General features: G+C 49.3%; 1 protein-coding gene across 2 annotated transcripts in view; it reads left to right on the forward strand.

Annotated features, from left to right (window-relative positions):
* The first annotated feature begins 9785 nt into the window (after positions 1–9785).
* LOC140392004 (proteasomal ATPase-associated factor 1-like) overlaps positions 9786–23293 on the forward strand; it is a 61812-nt gene continuing 48304 nt past the window's right edge. The window contains exons 1-2 of one of the 2 annotated variants that reach the window (XM_072477137.1): positions 9786–9881; positions 9983–10023. In XM_072477137.1, the coding sequence (XP_072333238.1) occupies positions 9832–9881; positions 9983–10023 (91 nt within the window). In that variant the 5' untranslated portion in view covers positions 9786–9831. The remainder of the gene's footprint in view (positions 9882–9982; positions 10024–23293) is intronic. The other variant, XM_072477138.1, reaches the window with a different exon arrangement.

Below are 23293 nucleotides of genomic sequence, written 5' to 3' on the forward strand. Positions count from 1 at the left end.
TGGGCCGCTTTCTGGACCAATTGAGGTTTCCGAAGGTGGAGGAGGGACTGGTGGCGGGTTTGCGGGCCCCGATTGGGCTGAAGGAGCTGACCAAAGGGATAGGGAGGATGCAGGCGGGGAAGGCACCGGGGCTGGACGGTTTCCCGATCGAATTCTATAAAAAATATATGGACCTGTTGGGCCCGTTGCTAGTTAGGACCTTCAATGAGGCAAGGGAGGTGGGGGGCTTTGCCCCCGACGATGTCCCGGGCACTGATCTCCTTGATCCTGAAGCGGGACAAGGATCCCCAGCAGTGTGGGTCTTACAGGCCGATTTCGTTGCTAAACGTAGATGCCAAGGTGCTGGCGAAGGTCTTAGCCTTGAGGATTGTGTGCCGCAGATCATCCACGAAGACCAGACGGGGTTCGTGAAGGGGAGGCAGTTGAATACGAATGTGCGGAGGCTTCTGAACGTTATCATGATGCCGGCGAGGGAGGGGGAGGCGGAGATAGTGGTGGCGATGGACGCTGAGAAAGCCTTCGATAGGGTAGAGTGGGGGTACCTGTGGGAGGTGCTGAAGAGGTTTGTGTTTGGGGAGCGGTGTGCCAGGTGGGTTAGGCTGTTGTATGAGGTCCCAATGGCGAATGTGGCCACGAACAGGAGGAGGTCTGAGTACTTTCGGTTGCACCGAGGGACGAGGCAGGGGTGTCCCCTGTCCCCCCTGCTCTTCGCACTGGCGATTGAACTCCTGGCTATGGCACTGAGGGAGTCGGGGAACTGGAGGGGGTTGGTGCGGAGTGGGGAGGAGCATAGGGTGTCGCTCTATGCGGATGACTTGCTGCTATATGTGGCGTATCCGGTGGGGGGAATGCCGGAGGTAATGTGGATCCTCAGGGAATTCGGGGATTTCTCAGGGGTACAAGCTCAACATGGGGAAGAGCGAGCTGTTCGTGGTTCACCCAGGGGACAGGGAGAGGGGGATTGGCGAGCTCCCACTAAAAAGAGAGGAGCTTCAGGTATTTGGGGGTCCAGGTGGCCAGGAGCTGGGGGGCCCTGCATAGGCTTAATTTCACAAGGCTGGTGGAGCAAATGGAGGAGGAGTTCAAGAGGTGGGACGCGTTGCCGCTGTCCTTGGTGGGTAGGGTGCAGTCAGTCAAAATGACGGTGCTCCCAAGGTTTTTGTTCCTGTTCCAGTGCCTCCCCATTCTTATCCCGAAGGCCTTTTTTAGGCGGGTCAACAGGAGCATAACGGTGTTTGTGTGGGCGCGAGGAACTCCGAGGGTGAGAAGGGTGTTCCTGGAGAGGACAGTAAGAAGTCCTACAACACCAGGTTAAAGTCCAACAGGTTTGTTTCGATGTCACTAGCTTTCGGAGCGCTGCTCCTTCCTCAGGTGAGTGAAGAGGTATGTTCCAGAAACATATATAGAGACAGATTCAAAGATGCCACACAATGCTTGGAATGCGAGCATTAGCAGGTGATTAAACCTTTACAGATCCAGAGATGGGGTAACCCCAGGTTAAAGAGGTGTGAATTGTGTCAAACCAAGACAGTTGGTAGGATTTTGCAGGCCAGATGGTGGGGGATGAATGTAATGCGACATGAATCCCAGGTCCCGGTTGAGGCCGCACTCATGTGTGCGGAACTTGGCTATAAACTTCTGCTCGGCGATTCTGCGTTGTCGCGCGTCCTGAGGGCCGCCTTGAAGAACGCTTACCCGGAGATCAGAGGCTGAATGCCCTTGACTGCTGAAGTGTCCCCCGACTGGAAGGGAACATTCCTGCCTGGTGATTGTCGCGCAATGTCCGTTCATTCGTTGTCGCAGCGTCTGCATGGTCTCGCCAATGTACCATGCTTCGGGACATCCTTTCCTGCAGCGTAAGGGCAGCACGGTAGCATTGTGGATAGCACAATTGCTTCACAGCTCCAGGGTCCCAGGTTCGATTTTGGCTTGGGTCACTGTCTGTGCGGAGTCTGCACATCCACCCCGTGTCTGCGTGGGTTTCCTCCGGGTGCTCCGCTTTCCTCCCACAGTCCAAAGATGTGCAGGTTAGGTGGATTGGCCATGATGAAATTGCCCTTAGTGTCCAAAATTGCCCTTAGTGTCCAAAATTGCCCTTCGTGTCCAAAATTGCCCTTGGTGTTGGGTGGGGTTGCTGGGTTATGGGGATAGGGTGGAGGTGTGGACCTTGGGTAGGGTGCTCTTTCCAAGAGCCGGTGCAGACTCGATGGGCCGAATGGCCTCCTTCTGTACTGTAAATTCTATGAAAAAAAAAATTCTATGTATGAGGTAGACAACGTTGGCCGAGTCGCACGAGTATGTACCGCGTACCTGGTGGGTGGTGTTCTCACGTGTAATGGTGGTATCCATGTCGATGATCTGGCACGTCTTGCAGAGATTGCCATGGCAGGGTTGTGTGGTGTCGTGGTCACTGTTCTGAAGGCTGAGTAGTTTGCTGCAAACAATGGTTTGTTTGAGGTTGCGCGGTTGTTTGAAGGCAAGTAGTGGGGGTGTGGGGATGACCTTGGCAAGATGTTCATCTTCATCGATGACGTGTTGAAGGCTGTGAAGAAGATGTCGTAGTTTCTCCGCTCCGGGAAAGTACTGGACGACGAAGTGTATTCTGTCGGTTGTGTCCCATGTTTGTCTTCTGAGAAGGTCGGTGCGGTTTTTTGCTGTGGCGCATTTAAACTGTCGATCGATTCCTGGAAAGGAGTAGTCATAGGGGGGGCTGGTGCTGCCCAACCTCTGTGGGTACTACTGGGCCGCCAATGCGACGATGGCGCATAAGTGGGTGATGGAGGGGGAGGGGGCTGCATGGAAGAGGCTGGAGACGGCATCTTGTGTGGGTACGAGTCTGGGGCGCTGGCAATGGCGCCACTGCCGCTCCCGCCAAGGAGGTATACCACGGGCCCGGTAGTGGCGGCTGCCCTCAAAATCTGGGAGCAGTGGAGGCGGCACAGGGGGGAGGTTGGGGCCTCGGTGTGGACCCCAATACGGGGGAACTACCGGTTCATCCCAGGGAGAACATATGGAGGGTTTTTGCGGTGGCACAGGGCAGGGATACGAAGGTTGGGAGACCTGTTTGCGGACGGGAGGTTTGCGAGCCTGGGTGAGCTGGAGGAGAAGTACGGGCTCCCCCCGGGGAACACCTTCAGGTACTTACAGGTAAGGGCGTTTGCCAGGTGGCAGGTGGTGGAATTCCCACGGCTGCTGCCATGCACAGTACAGGACAGGGTGCTCTCGGGGGGGAGGTGGGTGGGAGTGGGGATGATCTCGGAAACTTACCAGGTGATGCAGGAGGAGGAGGACCTCGGTGGTAGGGGTGAAAGGTAAGTGGGAGGAGGAGTTGGGAGAGGAGATCGAGGAAGGGATGTGGGCAGATTCCCTAGGGAGGGTGACCTCTTCCTCATCGTGCGCGAGGCTCAGCCTCATACAGTTTAAGGTGCTTGTGCAGCACACATGACCGGGACAAGGATGAGCCGGTTCTTTGGGAGCGAGGACAGGTGTGTTAGGTGCTTGGGGAGCCCAGCGAATCACACCCATATGTTCTGGGTATGCCCAGCGTGGGAGGAATTTTGGAGGGGTGTAGCGAGGACGATATCGAGGGTGGTAGGTTCCAGGGTCAAGCCGGGCTGAGGGCTCCCAATATTTGGGATGGCAGGAGGCGAAAGAGGCCGGTATTCTGGCCTTTGCGTCACTGGTAGCCCGGCGGAGGATTCTTCTTCATTGGAAGGATGCGAGGCCCCCAAGCGTGGAATCCTGGATCAACGATATGGCGGGGTTTATTAAGTTGGAGAGGGTGAAATTCGCCTTGAGAGGGTCGGTACAAGGGTTCTTTAGGCGGTGGAACCGTTCTTAGACTTCCTGGCAGAACGGTAGACATTGGTCAATGGCAACTCGGGGGGGGGGGGTTACTTTATTTTTGATTTTTGTTTATTTACACTGGGGGGTCTGAGGGGGTGTATCTATTTGTTATGTTTGCTTTGTGTTGAGTCGGGGTGTTAATTTATTATTTATGTACAGGGGGGAGGGGGGTATGGAGGGTTGCTTTTTTGCACTGTGTTTTGTACTTAACGCTGTTGGGTTCCTTTTTCATTTGGTTACTGATATTTTATGAAAACCTTAATAAAAATTATTTTTTAAAAAAAGAATGAAGTTTTAAAAATGACATTTTAGGTATGCACCCTCAAACTGAACTAAGCAGGTGTCAAATTTACTCGAAGATCCCAAGCATGAACCCTAGTCTATACTAAGTGAATTACATACTGCTGACAAAAAGACAGATGTTATTACACAAATGAGTAATATGGTATAAGGGTAATGTAGTATTTGGGTGATATGGTATATGAATTTCAGTGCTGGTGTGATGCTAGATATGTAGATCATATATCGACAAGACTGATAGATCATCTCAAGTAGCATGTCCCTTCCGCTGTTTGCAACAGACAAGGTACTGACCATACCCAATCAAACTGTGCTTACAAAACTCAAAACATAGGCCAGAATTTTCCAATCGCATCGTGGTAGGACCTGCCCATTGATTTTCAACAGGACCGCACAATTCTTGTGGCGGGCAGGGTCAGCAAATCCCACCCCTAGGGTGGAATTCTGCAATCCCATCCACAGCGGGTTTGGTGGCAGGCGACAGGGGAGAACAAAAAGTCGGAAACCCGCCAACATAAAAACAGTTTGAAATTCTCCCAATGACGGGAGAATTTTCCCGCTGCCTGGTGACATGCACACCATTCGCATCTCATGAATGTTCAATGAAACAGTTGCTCACCAAAATCTCATCAGGCCTTCCAATCTTGAGTCACACCAACAGGAAACTACATCAACCTCAAACTGATTTGCAACTAGGGGCTTTTCACAGTAACTTCATTGCAGTGTTAATGTAAGCCTACTTGTGACAATAAAGATGATTATTATTAAAAGCGAGGCATGCAAAAGGTGGGCCTCGGTTTTCAAGATATTTTGAGGTGAGTGCAACATACATTGCCTACATGCCATAATGCTGCACCGCCCCTGTTGCCCTGAACGCCACTCTGCTGGGGCAGACCAGTTTGTGCCCTTCAGTTCCATGCCAAGCTACTCTTTACAGATAGCACTGTGCTGCTGGAATTATGGGCCCTTCTGGTTCACTGGCCCGGATCAGTACAGTTAGGGAGTGCAGGGGGTCTTCTGTTCTCAATGCCACACACCATTGTCTGGCTGGACAGTACAGTGCTGCAGGACACATGCAGCCTCCACTCCAATGAGTTTGACCGGAGTTGACGAAAACAAGGCGGGCAATGTGAAAGGGTGCTGTACAAGGGCAGAGAGGAGGGAAGAGCGAGGGGGCACAATGGCAGGCAGAGGGGTAAGGAGGTGGGTGAGGATGATGAATAATTTAAGGCTGATGGGAGGGAGGTTGGACCCCAACAAGGCTGCATGAAACGCTTGCAAACAAGGGGGTCAAAAAGATACCACATTGGATACTGGAAAGGGGTGCATGCAGACACAATATGGGTTGGCTCGAGTTCCATGTGGGGCATGGGCACCTCACAGATTGGGGGAAGTGTGGGAATGTCCACCACAGCAATGACTGGATCCAGTATTATTGGGGAAGGTTGGAGAATAACAAGAGGCAGTTCTACCTGCACATCGTTGAACTCGTAAAGTACAGACATGCAGACAGTGAGGGAGGGAAAGTCGCATTGCATCCTGTGAAGGTGAAGCACCACCACCTTGAAGTCCAAGAACAATGGGGTCATGCAAATACTAAAGTAAGATTGGTTCTGTCTGTGAGGGAGTGTGGAAGTACTGCTACACTGGGCAATAAAGCTCCTTGTTGGGATGCATACTCACTTGGTGCAGCTACAATGGACAGGATTCAGGTCAATTACACAGTACAAAGACCTCATTATCCAGGAAGCAACAGCAAGCCAATAATTTCATTCTGCACTCTTAGAGGGATTGGCTCTATATATTGAACTGTATAGCCTCACTCCAAACTTTCAACATTGACAGAGTGGAAGGTGGGAATGCAGCCTTGGAGAGTGGAGGCAATAGTAAAAGGGGCACAGCTGCATCATTTCTGCCATCCATCTCATCAGTGAAGGGGACTCATAGATTAACAATTCATGCCATTTGTCAGTGATCTTAGCTGTGGTTTAAGGCGACCTGCTAATGTGTTCCCTCAGTCAACTTAAAGTCCAATGAGGAATGACAGTAATGTGAGACGAGGCTTGATATTGTCATCACCATCTAATGATGCAAACACTGCTGCGACAGAGATGCGGACCAGTCTAGGGCTCACATCCTAAACTGCATGTCTTGAGTTCGGACACTAACACTGAGGAGTCCCAGATGCCACTGGAGTATCACTGGTGATGAGCTGTCCTCGCCCATTGCTGTTCCTTGAGGAATAAATGTTCAAAACATTTCCATCATACGCTACTAATTTTAACACATCTCCCTGGCAACACACAAGGGTCCGGAGACCAGCTGCACTGAGGGTGACATCACAGCAATGTTAATCTTAAAATGGGACACTCTATCTAAAGATGAGAATGGCTGAATCTTGAGATGAGAGGATTTCAAAGCGCAAAATTAAATCGATTTAGTTAACCAGAGCATTCACAAATCCATCCAATGAGCTTCATTGAGTGCAATTTACTTACAGTGATAGCACACCTGTAAACCAGAGGTGACATCAACATTTCTTAACTTTCCTCGCTCCACCTTGGTGCAGTCCTGACATTCGCAGCAGAGGTGGAGGCAGCCTTCTAGCTGCTATGTCCTGGCACCTATGACCTTGGCGGATGTCCTCTGGTGGCCTGACCCAGGAGGGTCTCAGCCTGAAAAGGGTCTACTGCTCAGGGGCAGAAACGTCCTTGGCAGCCTGGCGAGCACAGGCAAAGGGGTCTCTGACAACTGCACATCCTTGAGGTGTCCTGCGTGGAGGCCCCCAAGATGTCCAGCTGATGCTCATCTTCACTGTATGTGCCAGAGGGGCCTGGCCTGACTCCTGCAGAAGATGGGGCACCTGGAGGGAGGTCAAGAAGCCTTGTCCCCATGTTGCCTACTCTGATTGTGCCTATTAGGGTGTGTGGCCATGGACTGTATGCTCAAGTGCGAATCCGGCTGCTGGAGCCAGGTTTCCTGGTGGTTGCCAACATTCTCATGGTTACCTCGGGGTGTGCACATATCGGATCCATGAGCAGGTGACTGGTCTCCAGCTGCTCTCGCAGTGCTGGAAACATGAGCTGTTCCAGCCTCCGATTGCTGCGGGGATGTGTCCGTGAGGTGTTCCCAGAACATGGCCCTAAGTCTGACCATCGAGGTGTGTGTCTCTCTGCTGCTGGAGGGTGCAGGTGAATGCTGTGGCAGTTCTTTGTGAGCAGCCTCATCCTCAAGTGGGCAGCACGATAGCATAGTGGTTAGCACAATTGCTTCACAGCTCCAGGGTCCCAGGTTCGATTCCCGGCTTGGGTCACTGTCTGTGCGGAGTCTGCACATCCTCCCCGTGTGTGCGTGGGTTTCCTCCGGGTGCTCCGGTTTCCTCCCACAGTCCAAAGATGTGCAGGTTAGGTGGATTGGCCATGCTAAATTGCCCTTAGTGTCCAAAATTGCCCTTAGTGTTTGATGGGGTTACTGGGTTACGGGGGTAGGGTGGAGGTGTGGACCTGGGTGGGGTGCTCTTTCCAAGAGCTGGCGCAGACTCGAAGGGCCAAATAGCCTCCTTCTGCACTATAAATTCTATGATAAAAATTCTCTGAAATGTGCTCTAGGGGCTCGGAGAGCTGCTCAGCTGCCTTACTGGCTGTGTTCTGACAGTTTCAGTGGATGAGCTGAAGCTATATCAGAGTACATTTGACACATTTTGATTGTCAGAAATTTGATGAAATGATGGAGCTGTCACCTGCACTAGGGTTTGGAGAGACCATATCTCCCCTTCCCTGACAGGAGCGATCCCTGTCTCCCCGGCAAGCTCAGCTGCCGCCTCCTCACATTCCACCAGGGTGATGATCTCTGCCCTCCCTACCCTGGTCTGGGCTCTCTCTCGTTTGTTGGGTGCCAGCTTGCCCTATGTGAAGCCAAAAGAAAGGAATTCGATTAGAGGGATGGAGGAGAGGTTGGGTTCAATGGATGTCCCCTGCGTGTGGTCAGCCGTACCCAGAAGGGCAAGAAGATGGAGTGTGAGCTATTAGGGTCGATAGGATGGTGGTGATGTGAAAGTGCCCGTGAGTGAATGAATGTAGCTATGTGTCTTCCACTAATGGATGTGTGAGATTTGTGTCGAGAATCGCTGTTTGAGTACATGATGCCATGGTGAGAGTTTGATAGTGAAGGGGGTTGTGAGAGGACTTACTCTGGCGGAGCAGTTGAGATCATTCATCGGCTTCCTGTATTGCATGGGTCTTCTGGCACGGTTGCCAGCTACGCTGACCTCCTGGGTAACAGCCTCCGAGGCCAGATAAATGAGGTTGGTGTGCTTTCCGGAGCCTCATCCCTGGGGTAGAGGACATACCTCTGTGCCCGCACTCCTTGAATCAAGGCTTTGAGGTCATGTGGTTGAATTGAGGTGCTGACCTCTTCTTGAGGTTGCTGGCCTTAGCCTCTGAGTTCTGGACATTTTGCGTGGCCTTGTGAAGACCGGTGGGCTGGAGAGTGATATGAATGTGTTGCGGCGGTGTTTAAATATGGCACTTCGACCTTCGGATCCACCAGCTAATGCAGGAGGACGAATCAACTCCCAACCCATCAGGTATTTCGGATGGATATTCGTTTGTGCATAATTAATGAGACTCTAAGCGTGAAATCAGGCGGAGCTTCACGCCATTCTAGCCAACGGGAACAGTGCCGCTCGTACAGCCCACCACCATATTTAGATATAAAATTTGAGAATTCCATCCATAGTATCCAACATTAGATGCGATTCTGTGATTGGACAGCACTTATTAAATACCCCAGAGTGTGCTAACAATTACGCTGATAACAAATTTACGATTATTAGTTGGGCTCAGTGTGGCTCACTTACACATGCTAGAAGAGACACACATTAAGATACTTCACTCTGTAGACAGAAAGAACTTGTACACACATTGTGCTTTTCTCAGCAAAACAAAATAGATGACAACCATTCTCTGGTTCATCAGAGTCCGTGTGGAGTTTGCACATTCTCACCGTGTCTGCGTGGGTTTCACCCTCACAACCCAAAGATGTGCAGGTTAGGTGGATTGGCCACGCTAAATTGGCCCTTATTTTGTAAAAAAAATTGGGTACTCTAAATTCATATAAAAACAGAAAAGAGAACTTAAGTGCAATATAGGGTTCAGGTTGAGGAGATCTGGATGAGTTGGAATTAGCGCAGGGACAGGGCAGAAATGAATCAGCTTTGACAGTCATCCAGCCTCGAAATGTTAGCTCCCTTCTCTTTCTATCGATGCTGTCAGACCTGCTGTGATTGTCCAGTGTTTTCTGTTTTTGTGTCAGATTCCAGCATCCGCAGTAATTTGTTTTTAATCTGTGCCATCAGTCAGGAGGGGAAGAGTTTGGAAGACATTTTTGAAAGGAATGAGTGTCAGATTTGGTATTGCCAAATGATCTTGAAAAATTGCTGAAAAATCTGAAAAGAAAGTTACTTTGCCAGCTCGGACAGTTCGTTTTCAATGTTATGCAAACACTTGTGAAGAGATTTGGGAGTGATTAAGGCAGCACCTCAAGGCCAGGCAGCGCTGCCAACACCTGTGGCTGTACCTGGGGAGCGAGGCAGAATCCCTCCAGGGGGAGGTGGATGGAAGAGCCGGGAGGGACTCTTTGCGACAGTCGCCGTGGCCGTTCGGTTTGCGGCAGTGTGGCGTCGCCATGGCAGGAGGCAGGATCTTCATCCAGAGCGACTGGGCTCGAGCCTTGCGGTAATTCGCTCTCCGGATGCTGGAGAGTTTATAACAAATGTTCACTTGCGGCTCCTGCCCCTTAGTGCGGCTGTTAATGACGTCTCGCTTTTATCCCACAGGGAGAATGAGAGGGAAGCGTGGGTTTCCTGCAAAATACCTGGTAAGGGCCCGAGGCAGAATTTAAATACAACAATCACAACAATAATAAATGATGTCCACAGGCCCGGTGCTGTGACCGTCCATGGGGTGATTGCTGTGTGATTCCCTCCACCTCCCCATCCACCCTCCCCCAACTTTAAATAACAACATGCGTTCGCCTGCAGGGGAATAGAGAGAACAACATGTGGATATTTCTGTCCCTCAAAGAACATTACAGCACAGGAACAGTCCCTTCGGCACATCAGGCAAGCGCCCGTCCAGGGCTGGGATTCTCTAAAATCGCGGCTGAGTGCTGACGCCGGCGTAAACACTCGAGTGTTTCACGCCAGCGTCAATGGGCCTCCTGGGCGAGCGATCCACCCTGGGAAAAAGCTTCTGACTATTCGCCTTGTCTATACCTCGTGTAATGTTGTAGACCTCAATCAGGTCTCCCCTCAGCCTCTGTCTTTCCAATGAAAACAATTTGAGTTTATTCAATCTCTCCTCATAGCTAACACCCTGCAGATCACGCAACACCCTGGTAAACCTTCTTTGCACCCTCTCCAAAGCATTCATGTCCTTCTGGTAATGTGGTGACAAGATCTGCATGCCATATTCCAAATGAGGCCTAACTAAAGTTTTATAACACTGAAACATGACCTGCCAACTTCTGTACTCAATGCTCTTGCCGACAAAAGCAAGCATGCCATATGCCTTATTGACCATCTTATCCACCTGCATTGTCACTTTCATAGAACTATGGACCTGAATGTCCAGATCCCTCTGTATGTCACTGCTCCTAAGGGTTCTGTCATTTACTGTATAATTCATACCTAAATTCAATCTTCCAAAAATGCATCACCTTGCATTTGTCTGGATTGAACTCCCATCTGCATTTCTCTGCCCAACTCTCCAATCTATATCTATATTCTGCTGTATTGTCTGACAGTCCCCTTCACTATCTGCAACTCCACCTATCTTAGTGTCATCTGCACACTTGCTAATCATCTACATTTTCCTCCAGATCAATTACAAACAGTGGTCCGAGTACTGATCCCTGTGGAACACCACTAGTTACAGATCTCTATTCTGAAAAACTCCCTTCCACGGCTACACTCTGTCTCCTGTTGCTAAGCCAGTTCTTTATCCATTTAGCTTGCATATCCTGAATCCCATGTGATTTTACCTTTACCTTTCTCGCTCCCTTTTCCCTGTCCTGAAGCCTTTGACTCAGTGCTCAAGTATGAAAGCCTCTGGCCATATAGTTACATGGAAATTACAATACACCCGGTCCAGCCCTCTTGTGTTCACCCTCCATATGAGCAGTAATCCTAACCCCTTTATGCCTGCCCTGTTCTGTGATAATATTTATTCCCTTCTGCCCATAAGCATCTATCCTACCTACTCCTAAAAGCTACTTCAAATGCAAACACTGATGGTGTGTTTCAGAGCGTCACAACTATCCAGTGTTTAAACAAAACTGTTTCCCCTGCGCTATGTCATAAATCTCTTGCGTTTAATTTTATATCTGTGCTTGCTTGTTCTAGATGGTGGGCACTGGAAAGTATTTCCCAACTACTGTTCCATCCCTTCAGATTTGATTGAGGATGGGGAGAAACCGGCTCGGCACCACACAATCGGACATCCACTCACAAATTCTTCCTAGCAGAAATTGTTAGCCAGCAATCTGGAGTGGGATCCATAGACAGGGGCACTAAAGTGAACTGTAATGCCCGTCCTCCGCCACACCGCAGCGTTCTTCCAGAAAATCGCTTGTGTTTGCCTGTGGTGGAGCAAATAGGTGGAGGAAGGTTGAATCATGACCACTTCAATCATTTTGGAAGTTAGCCAACTTAATTTTTTGATGACCGCATCCATTCCACTCGCAGGAACTTCTGTCACTTTTGTTCAGGCCCTGGATTTGGTTTGCAAGTCTGTGCAGTTCCCAGGTTGGCTTCTGTATTCGTCTTGTTGACACGCACCCATTCCCAGGCCGGTCTCCTCCTTGCCAGTTGGTCAAATTTTGATTTCACCCTGAACTGTGTTCACTAGCAGAGTGCATTCCCTTGTCTTGCATTTATTTATTTTTTGAATTTAGAGTACCCAATTATTTTTTTCCACTTAAGGGGCAATTTAGTGTGGCCAATCCACCTAACCAGCACATCTTTGGGTTGTGGGGGGTGAAACCCATGCAGACACGGGGGGAATGTGTAAACTCCACACGGACAGTGACCCAGGGCCGAGATTTGAACCGGGGCCCTCAGCGCCGTAGTTCCAGTGCTAACCACTGCGTTACCGCGCATTCCCTTGTCGACCAAACCGAGACCCACCACTGATGCCAAACAACATTATGCGCCATATGTTAGCATTTCGCAAAAGAAATCTTTCTGCTGGGGTGCAATATTGCTGTATCAACCTATCCAATTAGAATACATTGTCAGGTCTGCCCAAGAGGACAGAATTCAGTTCCCAGTGCCTTGTCCCTGCAAACTATACTTTTATGGGCTTTTGTAATTGTTAATGAATAAGAATTAGACCAGTGTGTGCTACAAATTACTGTCAGCTGAATACTTAATGCATTTGTCAGATGCGGTCTGCTGTTAACATGCACTAATATGTTTATTTTAATTGGGCTAAAACCTCCATTAAATAGTAGACAGAGGAATGCCATATGCATTTAGAAGAATGAGAGGTGATCTCATTCAAACATATAAAATCTTACGGGTTTGATAGGTAGATACAGGAGGGATCATAGAATTATAGAATTTACAGTGCATACGGAGGCCATTCGGCCCATTGAGTCCTCACCGGCTCTTGGAAAGAGCACCCTTCTTAAGTTCACGCCTCCAACCTATCCCTGTAACCCAGTAACCCCAGCTAACCTTTTTGGATGCTAAGGGCAATTTATCATGGCCAATCCACCTAATCTGCACATCTTTGGACTGTGGGAGGAAACCGGAGCAGACATGGGGAGAACGTTCAGACTCCGCACAAACAGTGACTCAAGCCGGGAATGGCCTATCCCTTCTATTTCCTATGTTCTTCTGAATACATTTCTCTACTTAGCTGGATGGGCACAGCTCAACAATGCATGAGGCTTGACGCCACCCAGGACAAAACATTTTGCTTGATTGTCACCACCATAAACGTTCACTTGCTCCACCACCGTTGGCTGCAATGTATGCCATCTACGGGCAGCACGGTGGTGCAGTGGATAGCACTGCTGCCTCATGGCGCTGAGGTTCGATCCCGGCTCTGGGTCACTGTCCGTGTGGAGTTTGCACATTCTCACCGTGTTTGGGTGGGTTTCATCTCCACAACCCAAAGATGTGCAGGGTAGGTGGATTGGCCACGCTATATTGCCCCTTAATTGGAAAAAATGAATTGGGTACTCTAAATTTTTAAAAAATGTATGCCATCTACAAGATGCACTGCAGCAACTTGAAAAGGCTTCTTCAATAGCACCTTTCAAAACTGTGACCTCTACTGCGTAAAAAGACAGCTTAGCAGGCAATTGGATCAGCGCCACCTGCAACTTCCCTTCCAAGCAAACAACATCTTAATTGGAAATATATTGCAGTTCCGCCATCGCCAATGAGACAAACTCCTGGTACTCCATACATAGCATAACTGTGTACCTTCATCACATGTACTGCAACAGTTTGCAGAGGCAGCTCAACACTACCATCTCAAGTGCAATTAAGAATTGGCAATAAATCCTCGCTTTGCTTTCACATGCTATAAATTACATTTTTTAAAAATTGGCTGCTATTAATAGAACTGAAAATGTTTGAAACTCACATTCATTTGAACTGCATCTACAAGAGAAAAGAATAGCTTGGTACTAAGACTAACTTATAGATATTTACTAACCCATATCTTGTTGATGCGATCTATCCCGTGCTTCACCAATCGTCACCATTGGTTTTCCTTTGTTACTAAAGGTGGCTGTTTCTTGTGTGTGTAGTGTAATCTGTTGTGCATTCTGACAGGGATGTGGAGCCTGATTGTTGACCTGCATGAATTTCCACAGTAATCCACAGCTTGGATCAATTGTCGGTTTTTTTGGGGGGGTCTGACCAATTACTCTAGTTTGCCTTTTGTCTTTAGCTGTCTGGAAATAATGCCATTGCTTAAGATTGTTCTCCAGGTAGTTCTTCTGGCTGCACGTTTCTCCGAGTCTGTAGTGAACATGCTCCATTTCCTGAGGTTTGCCTTCAAGGAGTCCTTAAAACTTAATCTCTGGCTACTTTACAAGTGGTGTCCAAGTTTAAATTGTACATGACCACCTATCATCAGTCATATGTACTACATGTCCACAACATCTGAACCAAGATCTGATAATGAGTGCTTCAATCCCAGATATTTACCTCGGTATTGGGCACTTTGTCCTTTTATTTGACGTTCTGAATGCATCTCCTGTTGAACCTGGCCAATTACTTTATGGGCTCCCAAGTGAGGGGCAGAAGTCCTGGCTTCAGGTAATTAACACGTGTCAGAACATGGAATGGCTGTGGGGCAGGCAATGCGAGTGGAGATGGCCTCTTTGGATGGCAGGAAGGGAAATCCCCATCACCCTAAAAATCCTGGCTTATATGTCTTGTAGGCAGCCCATGTCTCACAGCCATATTGAAGCATAGGTATTACCACAGCTTTGTATGCATCAAGTTCTACTAAATTGTTGCCCACTTTTCCTGGCCCTCTTCACCCTCCTCGTTTTAAAATAAAATCACCCTTGATTCATTTGTCCTTATGAACAGCTGCTTTATCATCAAGCACCTTTTACTCTGAAGCCTTTTAACATGTAGTTTCCTCCCAAATTCATGCCCAACTTTTTTTGGGAGTTCCATGCTTGATTCTTTCCAGTCAGATTTCCATTCCTGGCCCAGTACTGAAATGGTCTGAATCAACATCACAAATGGAATCCTCTTGACTGTGGTCAGCCTGCCTATAATCTGACACAGTGAATTGCAGCATAAATTTCCAACAGCTCTTGAGCTTTTCCCAGCTCAGTGAGATAGACTTTGCTTTGTTCGAGTTTATTTATCCACGCAAAGCCAGAGCATCTCCAAAGGTGGCTTCTTTTCCTTATTCTATCACTTCTTGAAGCCCCCAAAGATCTTAGTGACCGTAGTCACCTCCTTTTCCTCGTCTACATGGCATTGCCTACAGATAAAGGATCAATTCCATATGAACGCTGTTAATACTAAGCTCTGCATCTCCACAATATTTTTTGACTCCTCTACTGCTTGTGTTGTCAGAATGCTTACCCAATTAACAGTGGTGAGCTGCAATTTCCTCCAGTGAAATGGAAGCCATTGTCTTCAACACTCGTCACAAACATCATAGCCGTATCACCAATTCCACCTGCACACCAGTCACTCAGATTGAAGCAAACTATTCAACCTTAAGATGAACTGCTGACAGAATTTGCTGCCCATTCTCCAAGTTCTGTACATTTTTGCTTCTACACAACTTTCTTGACATCCTATCCCTCCAACCATAGCAAGCTTTTGCATGACCAAAATATTTTCTTACCTACGTTCTCTTCACCCATTACTCCTGTATCTCCCACCCCCTCCATCCTTGAACCACAGTGGCTCATGGACACCCATGCCTCAAATTTAAAATTCTCATTTGCATGTTGTAACACAACAAACAAAAAAAGGCTCAGCATACATGAATACAGAGAGGGACAGGAGAACAGTTTAATGAGCTGGATCCAATCGTTAGAAATAACTTGATTCCTCTACAAGCCCAACCGAGAACAAGAGAGAAACAGGATAAGCCCATGAAAACATGGTACAATGTTATTCAAAGAGAAGATATTCAAACTGCCTTTACGAAGGTTTTCTGCACTGCCCTGGTTCTAAGAGTTTGAGGCTGTTGGCTGGAAACTGGCTTGTCTGCTTCTGCATGCTAGGTGTTAACTGGCCCCCTTGCTTCTGATGTCTGGCCAATTATACCTTTGTTCCACTTGATTTTGCCTTCTGTGTATTTGGCTGTCTGTCCCTATCAAGTTCCTTGACTATACACATCATCACCTGCATACCTCATTGATTTTCCCAATCGTTGAGGTAAACTGTTTCTACTTACAATCTCATATGGGTGCTTCAGTGGCACAGTGGTTAGCACTGCTGCCTCACAGCGCCAGGGACCTGGTTCAATTCTGGCCTTGGATGACTGTCTGTGTGGAGTTTACACATTCGCCCTGTGTCTGCATGGGTTCTCTCCAGGTTCTCCGGTTTCCCCCTATAGTCCAAAGATGTGCAGGTTAGGTGGGGTTGCAGGATGTGGGCCTAGGTAAGGTTTTCTTTCAAATAGTCGGTGCAGACTTGAAGGGCCGAATGGCCTTCTGCATTGTAGGAATTCTAGGATTCTATTTGCATCCGATTTATTCCTAAACTGCCTTCTTTTTAAAAAAATATATTTTATTGACATTTTTTTTCGAAACAACATTTTACCCTCTTACAAAACAAACGGAACGATAACAAAATAGAAATTTTTAACAATACACAAGTAACAAAACCCCATTATCTATTGACCTATACTAAACTAAACCCCCCCCCCTTCCCCCTGGATTGCTGCTGCTGGTCATCTGTCTTCCCTCTAACGTTCCCTTAGGTAGTCGAGAAATGGCTGCCACCACCTGGTGAACCCTTGAGCCGATCCTCTCAGGGCAAACTTTATCTGCTCCAGTTTAATAAACCCCGCCATGTCGTTTACCCAGGCCTCCAGTCCGGGGGGTTTCGCCTCCTTCCACATAAGTAGGATCCTGCGCCGGGCTACTAGGGACGCAAAGGCCACATCGGCCTCTTTCGCCTCCTGCACTCCCGGCTCTTCCGCAACTCCAAATAGAGCTAACCCCCAGCTTGGTTTGACCCGGGCATTCACCACCTGCGAGATCACTCCCGTCACTCCCTTCCAATATCCTTCCAGTGCCGGGCACGCCCAAAATATATGTGCGTGGTTTGCCGGGCTCCCGCCACACCTCCCACATCTGTTCTCCACTCCAAAGAACCTGCTCAATCTTGCCCCCGTTATGTGTGCTCTATGTAGCACCTTAAATTGAATCAGGCTAAGCCTGGCGCATGAGGAAGAGGAGTTTACCCTGCTTAGGGCATCAGCCCACATACCCTCTTCTATCTCCTCCCCTAATTCTTCCCACTTTCTCTTTAGTTCTCCCACCGACTCCTCCCCCTCTTCCCTCATCTCTCTGTAAATCTCTGACACCTTGCCCTCTCCGACCCACACCCCTGAAAGCACCCTGTCCTGTATCCCCTGTGTTGGGAGCAACGGAAATTCCCTCACCTGTTGTCTAGTAAACGCCCTCACCTGCATATATCTCAAGAAATTTCCCCGGGGTAACTTATACTTTTCCTCCAATGCTCCCAAGCTCGCAAAAGTCCCATCTATGAATAAATCTCCCACCTTCCTAATTCCCAACTGGTACCAGCTCTGAAATCCTCCATCCATTCTTCCTGGGGCGAACCTATGGTTGTTCCTGATAGGGGACCCCACCAGGGCTCCCCGCACCCCTCTCTGTCGCCTCCACTGTCCCCATATGTTCAGTGTTGCCGCCACCACCGGGTTCGTGGTATACTTTTTAGGTGAGAGCGGTAGCGGTGCCGTCACCAGCGCCTCTAAACTCGTCTCTTTACAGGACTTTCTCTCCAGTCTTTTCCACGCCGCTCCCTCACCCTCCATCATCCATCTACGTATCATTGCCACATTGGCGGCCCAATAATAATCTCCCAAGTTCGGTAGTGCCAGTCCTCCTCTATCCCTACTACGCTGAAGGAACCCCCTCCTTACTCTCGGAACTTTCCCTGCCCACACAAAGCTCGTGATGCTCCTATCTATTTTATTAAAAAAGGTCCTGGTGATTAATATAGGGAGACATTGAAATACAAATAAGAACCTCGGGAGGACCATCATCTTAATTGCTTGCACCCTGCCCGCCAGCGACAGAGGCTGCATGTCCCACCTCTTGAAGTCCTCCTCCATTTGTTCTACCAGCCGTGTCAAATTAAGTCTGTGCAAGGTTCCCCAGCTCCTAGCGATCTGAATCCCCAGGTATCGGAAGTTTCTTTCCACTTTCCTTAGTGGTAAGCCTTCTATCTCTCTACTCTGGTCCCCTGGATGTATCACAAATAATTCACTCTTCCCCATGTTTAGCCTATACCCCGAGAATTCCCCGAACCTCCTCAAAATTCGCATAACCTCTATCATCCCCCCCGCTGGGTCCGACACGTATAGCAATAGGTCATCCGCGTATAATGAGACTCGATGTTCTTCTCCCCCTCTAATCACCTCTCTCCATTTCCTGGAGTCTCAACGCCATGGCCAGAGGTTCAATTGCCAACGCAAACAACAATGGAGACAGCGGGCATCCCTGTCTTGTTCCCCTATATAATCGGAAATACTCCGATCTATGTCGACCTGTAACTACGCTTGCTGTTGGTGCCCCATAAAGAAGTCTAACCCAGCGAATAAACCCGTTCCCAAACCCAAACCTCCTTAACACGTCCCATAAATACTCCCACTCCACCCTATCAAATGCCTTCTCTGCGTCCATTGCCGCCACTATCTCTGCCTCCCCCTCCACTGGGGGCATCATTATCACCCCTAATAGTCATCGCACGTTAACATTCAGTTGTCTCCCTTTTACGAACCCTGTCTGGTCTTCGTGCACCACCCCCGGGACACAGTCCTCTATCCTCGATGCCAGTACCTTTGCCAGCAACTTGGCGTCCACGTTCAATAGTGAAATAGGTCTATAGGACCCGCACTGCAACGGATCTTTGTCTCTCTTCAAAATTAGCGATATCGTCGCCTCCGACATCGTCGGGGGTAGAGTCCCCCCTTCCCTGGCCTCATTGAACGTCCTCGCCATCAACGGGGCCAACAAGTCCACGTATTTTCTGTAGTATTCCACCGGGAACCCGTCCGGCCCCGGAGCCTTCCCTGCCTGCATTCTTCCCAGTCCCTTAATAACCTCATCCACCTCAATCGGCGCCCCCAGGCCTGCCACCTCCCGCTCCTCCACTTTCGGGAACCTCAATTGGTCCAGGAACCGCCGCATCCCCTCCCCTCCCCCTGGGGGTTGAGACCTATACAGTTCCTCATAAAAGGTCTTAAACACCTCATTTGTCTTTCCTGGCCTTCGCACAGTGTCTCCCCTTTCATCCCTAATTCTTCCTATCTCCCTCGCTGCTGCCCTCTTTCGCAGTTGGTGCGCCAACAGGCGACTAGCCTTTTCCCCATATTCGTACCTCCTCCCCTGTGCCTTCTTCCACAGTACCTCCGCCTTTCTGGTGGTCAGAAGGTCAAACTCGGTCTGGAGTCGTCTCCTCTCCCTGTACAGCTTCTCCTCCGGGGTCTCTGCAAATTCCCTGTCCACCCTTAAAATTACCCCCAGTAATCTATCCCTTTTCTTGGCCTCTGTTTTCCTTTTGTGGGCTCCAATAGAGATCAGCTCTCCTCTGACCACCGCTTTTAGTGCTTCCCAGATCACTCCCACAGGGACCTCACCGTCGTCATTGACCTCCAGGTATCTCTCAATACACCCCCTCACTCTTGCACACACTCCCTCATCCGCCATCAGTCCCACATCTAATCGCCAGAATGTTCTCTGCTCCCTGTCCTCTCCTACTTCCAGGTCCACCCAATGTGGGGCATGATCCGAAACCGCTATGGCTGAGTATTCAGCTTCTTCCACCCTAGAGATCAACGACCTTCCTAAAACAAAAAAATCTATCCGGGAGTACACTTTATGGACATGGGAGCAGAAGGAATACTCCCTAGCCCTAGGTCTTAGAAATCTCCATGGATCCACTCCCCCCATTTGGTCCATAAACCCCTTAAGTACCTTGGCCGCTGCCGGCCTTCTTCCGGTCCTTGAGCTGGATCTATCTAGCCCCGGGTCCAGCACCGTATTGAAGTCCCCTCCTAAAATCAAATTTCCTGTCTCCAGGTCCGGTATACGCCCCAGCATCCGTCTCATGAATCCCGCATCGTCCCAATTTGGGGCATACACATTAAACAACACGACCTCCATTCCCTCCAGCCTACCACTCACCATTACATATCTACCTCCGCTATCTGCTACGATGTTCTTTGCTTCAAATGCTACCCGTTTCCCCACCAAACTGGCCACCCCTCTGTTCTTTGCGTCCAGTCCTGAGTGGAACACCTGTCCCACCCATCCTTTCCTTAGCCTATCTTGGTCCGCCACCTTTAGGTGCGTCTCTTGGAGCATAGCCACGTCTGCCCTTAGTCCTTTCAAATGTGCGAGCGCTCGGGCCCTTTTTATCGGTCCATTCAGGCCTCTCACGTTCCACGTGATCAGCCTCACTAGGGGGCTACCTGCCCCCCTCCCATGTCGACTAGCCACTACCTTCTCTAGGCCAGTCCCATATCCCGCCTCCGCGCTCCCGCTCGCTCCCCCAGCGTCGCACACCGTCCCCGACCACCCACTCTTTAGCCATTCCCTTTTGGATTTCCGCAGCAGCAACCCAGTTGTCCCCCGTCCCCCCCGCTAGATCCCTATCTAGCTTGATTGCTCCCCCCATATCACTTCCGTAAGTCAGCTGACTTCAACTGACCCCGGCTACTCCTGCTCACTCCTCGACCCCCCCCCGGTGTGAGGGAACTCCCATCCGCCTTGCGCCTGTTTTCCCGCCTTATTCTTTCTGGCGCGGGAACATCCCTTTACCTGACCCGCCTCTTATGGCGCAGCTCCCTTTCCCCTCCCCCTCCCCTTCCCCATTCTCCGACTATGTCCCGTCTTTCCCCCCTCACCGGCGCCCACATTTCCCCAGTGTCTTCCCCCTAATATTAACAAAACCATAACAATAACAATTCCCTGCAGCATCAGTCCCTCAGTTCCGGTCCAGTTTCTCTTCTTTAATAAAGGTCCATGCTTCCTCCGCCGTCTCGAAGTAATAGTGTCTCTCCTGATACGTGACCCATAGTCTTGCCGGCTGCAGCATCCCAAACTTCACCTTTTTGTGCAAAACCTCTTTGGCTCGGTTGAAGCTCGCCCTCCTTCTCGCCACCTCTGCACTCCAATCCTGGTATATCCGTACCACCGCATTCTCCCATCTGCTACTCCGCACCTTTTTAGCCCATCTCAGGACCTCTTCTCTGACCTTAAGGCGGTAGAATCGCACGATTATCGCCCTCGGTGGTTCTCCCGCTTTTGGTCTTCTCGCCGGGATCCGACCTGCCCACTCCACCTCCATGGGGCCCGCAGGGGCCTCAGCACCCATCAGTGAGCTCAGCATCTTACTTGCGTACGCTCCACAGTCCACTCCTTCCACACCCTCAGGGAGACCTAGTATCCTAAGGTTCTTCCTTCGCGCTCCGTTTTCAAGGGCCTCGATCCTTTCAGCACACTTTTTATGAAGTGCCTCGTGCGTCTGAGTCTGAACCGCCAGGACCAGGACCTCGTCCTCAATACCTGACACCTTCTGCTCCACCACGCGAAGCTCAGTCGCCTGGGTCTTTAAAGTCTCCTTAAGCCCCTCAATTGCCTGTAGCATCAGGGTCAGTACCTCCTTCTTCAGCAGGTCCACGCACCGTCTCACGACCTCGTCCTGCTCAGGCCCCCATGTCGCCTTCGATTTCTCCGCCGCCATTTTGTCTTCCACTCCCTCTGACCTTATGGTCGAAGATTCTTCAGGCTGCAGCCGCCGCCGGCGGTTTTTTCCTCCGTCGTTCGGGGGGGACTCCCTTCCCACACACCCCACACCGGGTTGCTCGGCCGAAAAAATCCCCGTTGGGGCTCTTAAAAGAGCCCGAAGGTCCGTCGGAGCTGGAGCCGCCGAAACGTGCGGCTAGCTCATCCTCACCGCAACCGGAAGTCCCTAAACTGCCTTCTAACCTTATTACTGGGAAAGATTCATCTCTTCCGGCATTTTGAATACTGGCTACTGCTGTCTCCAGGTAGAATTTCTACCTGTTGCTGGGCAGGTCGCATCCCATTATGTTTTGTTAAATTTGTTTTACTGCGAGGGCGGTATGATGGCAGCGGTGAGCACTGATGCCTCACGGCGCTGAGGACCCAGATTCGATCCCGGCCCCGATTCAATGTCCCTGTGGTGTTTGCACGGTCTCCCCATGTCTGTGTGGGTTTCACCCCCACAACCCAAAGATATGCAGGGTAGGTGGATTGGCCACGCTAAATTGCCCTTAAATGGAAAACCATTTTTTTTTTTTGCTGCTGTTGCTAGGCAAATTTATTAAAACTACTAAAATGCATCTTCCTACCAAAGTGCATTACCTCATACTTCTCCACATTGAACTTCATCTGCCACCTATCTGCCCACTGGTGACCACTCCAGCTATTTAGCCCCCAGATTCTGGATTTCCCTCCCTAAATCCCTCTTCCTCTCCAACATTCTGTCCTCGTTTCAGAACATCTGTAAAATATACCTCTTAACCTAGCTTTTGGCCGCCTTTCCTGAAATCGTTGTCTTTATCAATGTTATTTTTGTTGGATAACATTTTAATGAAGCATATTAGAGAATGTTCCTGTTTTTAAAGGCACTGTTGTTATCCTTCATTTTATTACAAAAATTAAAAATAAAATTTCCTCTAAGTTTGGAATGCTGCATTGTCAGAGTGTAGTGCTCTGCATACGATGTTATCAAAAGTTTCACCAGTTCTTGTGGTTTAGACCAGTGGTTCTGAAAGGGTGGTCCACAAGGGTCTTCTAGAAGGTCTGCGGGCTGGTCTGAAATGCAAGCTACTAAAGCTAGAATTTGATGAAAAATGTTTGATAAACCTTGGCTCCTCGTACAGTCCCAGTATTCTGCACTAGCCAACACAGCTATGAAACACCTGCTGCCATTTCCAATAATGTAGGACCACAAGATTGGATTTTCAAAATTTGTGGGACTGAAAAAATGAGGAGGAACAGGCTGAAGGTGAGCCCAGCATCAGACTAAAACTCTCCAGCTTGGAAACAGACATCACCTCATGGATGTCTTATCAAATGGAGCACCATTCTTCCCTTCATTCTGATGAGTTTCTTTTGCAGTTGCAAGCGGAAGTGTAGGAATAGTAGGTGGTCTGTGCGGCCTTTTGCCTTGTCTAACTGGAGCACGGATGGAAACAGGAGAACTACTGGTTTAGGTAGATATTAAAGTTCCCCAATGTTTGAGGAATAGAAGCTCTTTCAGTGCATTGGTCAATGTTCTTCAACATCACCAGAAACACATTAACTGACCTTTTCGCCCATTGCTGTTCGAGGGACAATATAGTAAGTAAAAAGACAGCCATGTTAA

This window comes from Scyliorhinus torazame, chromosome 15, assembly GCF_047496885.1.
Source record: "Scyliorhinus torazame isolate Kashiwa2021f chromosome 15, sScyTor2.1, whole genome shotgun sequence".
Lineage (NCBI taxonomy): Eukaryota > Metazoa > Chordata > Chondrichthyes > Carcharhiniformes > Scyliorhinidae > Scyliorhinus > Scyliorhinus torazame.